This window comes from Bombina bombina, chromosome 8 (assembly GCF_027579735.1).
Source record: "Bombina bombina isolate aBomBom1 chromosome 8, aBomBom1.pri, whole genome shotgun sequence".
Lineage (NCBI taxonomy): Eukaryota > Metazoa > Chordata > Amphibia > Anura > Bombinatoridae > Bombina > Bombina bombina.
The window spans coordinates 28498307-28506633 of NC_069506.1; the positions used below are offsets into that span (position 1 = coordinate 28498307).

Here is an 8327-nt window from a genome sequence, read left to right on the forward strand (position 1 = left end):
TTCTTGTTCAAGGTCCGTTCGAACATCCCAATCTGGTCTCACTCCAACTGACTGCTTGGAGATTGAACGCTTGATCTTATCAAAGCGAGGGTTCTCAGATTCTGTCATTGATACTCTTGTTCAGGCCAGAAAGCCTGTAACTAGAAAAATTTACCACAAAATATGGAAAAAATATATCTGTTGGTGTGAATCTAAAGGATTCCCTTGGGACAAGGTAAAAATTCCTAAGATTCTATCCTTTCTTCAAGAAGGTTTGGAGAAAGGATTATCTGCAAGTTCCTTGAAGGGACAGATTTCTGCCTTGTCTGTGTTACTTCACAAAAAGCTGGCAGCTGTGCCAGATGTTCAAGCCTTTGTTCAGGCTCTGGTTAGAATCAAGCCTGTTTACAAACCTTTGACTCCTCCTTGGAGTCTCAATTTAGTTCTTTCAGTTCTTCAGGGGGTTCCGTTTGAACCCTTACATTCCGTTGATATTAAGTTATTATCTTGGAAAGTTTTGTTTTTGGTTGCAATTTCTTCTGCTAGAAGAGTTTCAGAATTATCTGCTCTGCAGTGTTCTCCTCCTTATCTGGTGTTCCATGCAGATAAGGTGGATTTCCGTACTAAACCTGGTTTTCTTCCGAAAGTTGTTTCTAACAAAAACATTAACCAGGAGATAGTCGTGCCTTCTTTGTGTCCGAATCCAGTTTCAAAGAAGGAACGTTTGTTGCACAATTTGGATGTTGTTCGTGCTCTAAAATTCTATTTAGATGCTACAAAGGATTTTAGACAAACATCTTCCTTGTTTGTTGTTTATTCTGGTAAAAGGAGAGGTCAAAAAGCAACTTCTACCTCTCTCTCTTTTTGGATTAAAAGCATCATCAGATTGGCTTATGAGACTGCCGGACGGCAGCCTCCTAAAAGAATCACAGCTCATTCCACTAGGGCTGTGGCTTTCACATGGGCCTTCAAGAACGAGGCTTCTGTTGATCAGATATGTAAGGCAGCGACTTGGTCTTCACTGCACACTTTTACTAAATTTTACAAGTTCGATACTTTTGCTTCTTCTGAGGCTATTTTTGGGAGAAAGGTTTTGCAAGCCGTGGTGCCTTCCATCTAGGTGACCTGATTTGCTCCCTCCCTTCATCCGTGTCCTAAAGCTTTGGTATTGGTTCCCACAAGTAAGGATGACGCCGTGGACCGGACACACCTATGTTGGAGAAAACAGAATTTATGTTTACCTGATAAATTACTTTCTCCAACGGTGTGTCCGGTCCACGGCCCGCCCTGGTTTTTTAATCAGGTCTGATAATTTATTTTCTTTATCTACAGTCACCACGGTATCATATGGTTTCTCCTATGCAAATATTCCTCCTTTACGTCGGTCGAATGACTGGGGAAGGCGGAGCCTAGGAGGGATCATGTGACCAGCTTTGCTGGGCTCTTTGCCATTTCCTGTTGGGGAAGAGAATATCCCACAAGTAAGGATGACGCCGTGGACCGGACACACCGTTGGAGAAAGTAATTTATCAGGTAAACATAAATTCTGTTTTTCCTATCCTAAGATTTTTTTTCTCATAAGGAACGTCTGTTGCACAACTTAGATGTTGTGCAGGCTCATAGAATTATTTTCAGGCTACTTAGGTCTTTTGTCAGTCCTCTGGAATGTTTGTGGTTTTCTGGATAATCATAAAGGCTAGAAAGTTTCTGCCACTTCTCTTTCTCTCTAGGAGCAGCCTCCTGATCGAACTACTGTTCTCTCCACTAGGGTGGTGTTTTCGCCTTGGGCCTTCAAGAAATAGGTTTATGTAGAACAGATCTGTAAGGCAACGACTTGGCCTTCCTTGCTAATTTTTTCTATAAATGTGGTTCTTTTACCTCAGCTGAGGTTCTTTTGGAAGAAAGGGGTCTTCAAGCTGTGGTGCCTTCTGTTTAGGTTACCTGTCTTGTCCCTCCCATATTATGTGTCCTCTAGCTTGGGTATTGATTCCCAACAGTAATTAATGATGATCTGTGGACTCATCGTGTCATTAGAAAAAAAACAAAATTTATGCTTACCTGATAAATGTATTTATTTCTTGACACGATGAGTCCACGGCCCACCCTGTTTATTCAGACCGTTTTTTTTGTTTTTTAATCCTCAGGCACCTTTGCACCTTGTGTTACTTCCTTTCTCTCCTTTTCCTTTGGTCGAATGACTGGGGGTTGTGGGAAGGGAAGTGATATTTAACAGCTTTGCTGTGGTGCTCTTTGCCTCCTCCTGCTGGCCAGGAGTGATATTCCCAACAGTAATTAATGATGATCCGTGGACTCATCGTGTCAAGAAAGAAATACATTTATCAGGTAAGCATAAATTTAGTTTTTTCTGTTGTGTTGCCGTGTCTCCAGACCCGTTATATTCAGTCTTTGGCTGTTGTCTTTACCAGGAGTTTGCACAGGATCGCAATCAGTTCCTGCCCCCCTGGGTTCTATACTTCAGCTGCCGACAAGAGTTGGAGAGATTCACTTCTGCGCTTGGAGCTGCTTGGAAAGTCGCGTACCAGGTGAGCAGATATCTGCATATGCTAAAAAAAAGGCTTGTTCCCTGTGCAAAGACCTGAAGACAGGCACAGCGTTCCTGCCTCTGCTATATGTATCATGTACATGGTCATGCACTGGTTAAATCATGTCTAGAATTGTCTACTTGTATTCTAATGGGCGCTACAGGCTGCAGTTTAGGATTTCTGCTTAAAGAAGACTATAAATACCCAGTGTATTGAAGAAGGAACATTAGCAGCATCCATAGGTGATCACATGACTAGGTGCGGCCATATTTTTAGGCTGAAGTGTAAATATTTATATATGGTGTGAATGGAGTAAGTAGAGCGCTGGAAACAGTGATTCCAAACACCTCACAGTGAAAACGTCCTTCAGACTTATATTCGTGTTCTAAGAAAAGAAGGGGGGGGGGGGGCGTGAGGGCGCTAATAAAAGCTTAAGAAATCTAGTTATAAATATTAAACACTACATGTGTGTATATAGAAAAATTGTCTTAGTTGATCATTTAATGTTTCTTATTTATCAGAGTGTTATTTTCTATTGATATTGTGTTGTACTTTATGCTGTATAACCTTTAGGATACAGTATGAACGATTTCAATAATTTGTCAAAATGTGATTTAAGTGCACCGTGATATAGATCTGATATACCCAAATTTCCTTGGTTAACGCTACTGAAAAATGCTTACTGCTAATTTTTTATGAATTTAGTTTTATATTCCATATATGTACACTACAATTTTCTAAAATGACAGTTATCAGATTATCTAAATGCAAATATTGGTATACATATTTCACACAGATATATTCAGAGAACACTAGGAATGAGGATATGTCTTAATAAAAGTTATTTATTGTAACAATAAAAATTCAGATTTGATAATATAGCATAAAGGGACGTCTCCCCATAAGAAGAGTATAGAAAATAAAAGCTAGAGCTCGATGACCATTAAAATTTGATCCCTAATAATTTCCTGCAACTTTGTATAACAAGGGAGTCTTTGCAGTAAAAATGTCAAATCGCCGTGTTTTGTTGACAGAAATATTTCTTATTACGGGAATAAAGTCTTTACAAAGTCAATGTAAATTGTGTGGTATTCAATCCCAAACTTGGCAGTTCAAAGCAAGAACAAATAAGTATTGTGATACTTTGATGTATGAGTTACCTTCTCCCTTTATGACAGGTTCAGTCACTGCTTCTTTCCTCGATGCGACTGCAAACTCAGACCCGCCGCGTGTAGTCGGCGTCTGACGTCACTGCCTGGTTTTTTGATCTTCTCATCCGTTACAAAGTAACAATCCGGCTCTTTGATTATTCAGAACCTCTGTATTTCAGCAAAATCCTGCACTTAGTGTTTATACATGCAGGAAAAGGATATCCAAATGATGTGATGTAGTTGTTGTTAGTAGTGGAAATAACCCGGGTTACACTGTCATAACAGTTTTCCAATTACTTGAAAAAAAAACTTTTGAAGAGTCACTTAATACCACTAAGGGTCACAAGAGTCGACGCGTTTCGCTCTATACAGAGCTTTATCAAGATACTTGTGAGTCCTAAGTGTAGATATTTATAGCTGATGCCAGACTTTGATTGGTTGGTTTTTCAGTTGATTAAAGGTGGAATTTTTTTCTTTCTCACACTGTGTTAAGGAGGAATCCTTTGGAAAACTCATACTTGTATCACAATAGGTAGTTCATAGGATACACTAAGTACCATAGTAATAACAAGGGAGATGAACTACCTATTGTGATACAAGTATGAGTTTTCCAAAGGATTCCTCCTTAACACAGTGTGAGAAAGAAAAAAATTCCACCTTTAATCAACTGAAAAACCAACCAATCAAAGTCTGGCATCAGCTATAAATATCTACACTTAGGACTCACAAGTATCTTGATAAAGCTCTGTATAGAGCGAAACGCGTCGACTCTTGTGACCCTTAGTGGCCTCCTGTGACCCTCAGTGGTATTAAGTGACTCTTCAAAAGTCTTTATTTCAAGTAATTGGAAAACTGTTATGACAGTGTAACCCGGGTTATTTCCACTACTAACAACAACTACATCACATCATTTGGATATCCTTTTCCTGCGTGTATAAACACTAAGTGCAGGATTTTGCTGAAATACAGAGGTTCTGAATAATCAAAGAGCCGGATTGTTACTTTGTAACGTATGAGAAGATCAAAAAACCAGGCAGTGACGTCCCTTGTTATACAAAGTTGCAGGAAATTATTAGGGATCAAATTTTAATGGTCATCGAGCTCTAGCTTTTATTTTCTATACTCTTCTTATGGGGAGACGTCCCTTTATGCTATATTATCAAATCTGAATTTTTATTGTTACAATAAATAACTTTTATTAAGACATATCCTCATTCCTAGTGTTCTCTGAATATATCTGTGTGAAATATGTATACCAATATTTGCATTTAGATAATCTGATAACATTGTCATTTTAGAAAATTGTAGCGTACATATATGGAATATAAAACTAAATTCATAAAAAATTAGCAGTAAGCATTTTTCAGTAGCGTTAACCAAGGAAATTTGGGTATATCAGATCTATATCACGGTGCACTTAAATCACATTTTGACAAATTATTGAAATCGTTTATACTGTATCCTAAAGGTTATACAGCATAAAGTACAACACAATATCGATAGAAAACAACACTCTGATAAATAAAAAACATTAAATGATCAACTAAGTAAATATTTATATACTTTCTAACCTGTAATGTAACATTAGGCTGGCATTGAGGACTATAACTAATTGTATAACAATATATTTCTACCCATTTGCTTAATAAACCTTATTCTGCAAAACTATTCAAAAGTGTTTCCTATCTGCTGAGCATCTGTATCCTATGTCAGTTGAGTTATTAAATACTTTCTGGAAAGCCGAGCTCAACATTGATACTTTATAATTTGTTTAGCGAAAAATAGGAACAAAGATATAAATCAAAGGTTTTAAGTCTATCCTTAAGTGCCTTGTCAAAGTGAATGTATATTCATATATATTTGTAGTAGTTCATTTTAAGGAGCAGTGCATAAGCATAATAATAAAGTATTACTAGAAAGACATAAGTCACTGTTAGTGTATCAGAAAAGTATGCTTCTATGCACTAATAGTGTAATAATAGGTTCAAGTATAATGCAGAAAATACTAAAAAATTACTTTGTAGTATTTTCTGCATTATACTTGAACCTATTATTACACTATTAGTGCATAGAAGCATACTTTTCTGATACACTAACAGTGACTTATGTCTTTCTAGTAATATTGATACTTTATTATCTTAGGACAGTTGTTTTAAAGCAACATAAGATTTAGACGCCTATGTCATTTTCCTTTATTTTTGTTTTAAATGGACAGTCAACACCAAAATTATTGTTTAAAAAGATAGATAATGCCTTTGCTACCCATTTCGCAGCTTTGCACAACCAACACAGTTACATGAATATAATTTATAACATTTAAACCTCTAAATGTCTGCCTGTTTATAAGCCTCTACAGACATTTTTTTTTGTTTGTTTGTTTGTTTGTTTGTTTGTTTGTGTGTCTGGGGTGTGTGTGTAGAGGTTTTAGGTAAAAATGGTTTAAAACCAGTAGTGTATATAAAGAATGAAGGGCCTTGTTGAACGGTCAAGAAGTATGGATTGTTAATTAATCTAAGTCTGTTCTTTTTTCTCTTCTGTATCTTTTTCGTTCTTGTTTTATTGGCCCTGTGTGGCGCAAATCAGGAAATGTATTTTTGTTTGCTGTTTTGTTACCATTCTGGTTGTATTGTACACTACTGGTCATAGTTAAATATAATTAAAAAAAAAAAAAAGCCTCTACAGACAGCCTCTTATCGCATGCTTTTTTATTTGCTTTTCACAACAGGAGCCTGCTAGTTTATGTGGGCCATATAGGTAACATTGTGCTCACACCCGTGGGTTGTAAATGACGCACCACTAATTGGCTAAAATGCAAGTCAATAGATAATAGTCATGTGATCAGGGGGCAGTCTGCAGAGGCTTAGAGATAAGATAATCACAGAGATAAAAAGTATTTTAATATAACAGTGTTGGTTATGCAAAACTGGGGAATGGGTAATAAAGGGATTTTCTATCTTTTTAATGAATAAACATTTGCATTGACTGTCCCTTTCATTTTAGTATAGCTGCACGTGGAATCTGTATATAAACACCAGTCTTTGTTTCAGGTGGATCTGCCGCACAAGCCAATTCAGGAGGCCTCCCTGAGCAAGTGTGAGGATGCTTTGTCACTTATACACAGTGCCTGGCAGCGCAGTGACAGCTTGTGCCGCGGACGCTCCTCTCGGGATCCTTGGTGTTGATAAAATCTCAAGAAGACACTAGATGACGAGTAGAAATGCAAAAGCTGCCCTGTGGTCTCATGGGTAACTTGTCTGGTAGTCGAGCAAGGACAAAGGAAGACGAGCTTTGAACGCCGTGTGTAGAAGCTGTTGCTCCTCGTGTCTCTTCTACCTCTCCTGGAATGGAAGACTCAGCCGCCTCCCTGTCTTCAATACGTTGTTGTGGTCACGTTGGCATTGGACTGGATTACGGAGCTCACTCTCCACTTTTTACGTTGTAAATGCCTGTTAAACAGAATTGTATATCTTTAAATATATATTTATATATAGGCCTTGGCGTGTATATATGCTGTCTCCTGCTGGTTTACCACTTACAAATCAGACCTTCTGCGGCGTAAGGAGGGTGTTCTGATTGGTAGAAGCAGAATTGATGTGTCTTTTATGGACACAACTGATTTATGCTAACTAACTCTGTTGTTGGGAGTTTGATTGTAAAAGCCCATAAAGTAAACATGCTGCAATATACAGTGGTCTTTTTGCTAAGACCCCTGAGGATCTTACTCTCTTAGGTTAAACTAACATAACTAATACGGTAGTTACTGCTGTGTTCCTCTGCAGAGCATCTAGCTATGACCAATCATTTGCAGGGTGTCATAAACCGTAAGCTGATTATAGATGATACACTGGGGAACAGCCACAAATACACCACTATCTGCAGTTCACAATCTGTCCTCTGCAAAATCACAACTCAAATTCGCATTATATTTTGTTAGAAAAAAATTGCAATTTGAATGCTTATTCAATGCTGTAACCATGAGTGACACATGCCACTGTATAGATTTCCTCCCAACACATTGCTGTTTTTCATTTTAATACTAGCCCTTAAAGATGAGATTTCAGTAACAATTCACTTCATCATATGGGAGCAATGCATAGTCCTTGGTGCCTTTGCCCGGGCGCAGAGAGCCCTTTGCGCATTACAGGAAGTAGTACGGAATTCCACGTCCTCCTGCGTGTCTCACAAATGTAATTTGCACAATGTTATAGGATTGTAATGATGGTTATTAAGCTTGGAACATATTGTTTCATTATTGTTGTATTTGTTAACACAACACACCCAAGTAAAACTGGTTAAAAACTGAGCTACATCTTCTTCCTTGCACTAAATTCAAATTGAGCAGAATTTGTATGTGTAAAGCTTATTCACTTTTTTTATTATAGAAATATAATAGATGTATATGTGTATGCCAAAACGTCATATACAGAATATTTCCATGGACACTACAAGACTTGTATAGTTAATATAACACTTTGTAAAAAATACAAACACTGTCACTGTTCTTTCCCGTTTATTCATGCGATATGTTTGATTCTCATGCTGCAGAGAGGGCGAATTCTGCTCAAACTCTCTGCATTTGGCTATAAAAATGGTAGCTTTTCCAAGAAGATGCTGCATGTCTGCTCTGTAGGGTAACCACCTTCTTCTTGATGCT

The 8327-nt window shown here is 37.7% G+C and overlaps 1 protein-coding gene across 1 annotated transcript in view; it reads left to right on the forward strand.

The window, feature by feature from the left end:
• Nucleotides 1-7976, forward strand: part of PLEKHM2 (pleckstrin homology and RUN domain containing M2) — an 84282-nt gene extending 76306 nt beyond the window's left edge. The window contains 2 exon segments of the mRNA XM_053690244.1: nt 2406-2522; nt 6721-7976. Coding sequence (XP_053546219.1) covers nt 2406-2522; nt 6721-6855 — 252 coding nt within the window. The 3' untranslated portion in view covers nt 6856-7976.
• The last annotated feature ends 351 nt before the right edge of the window (nt 7977-8327 follow it).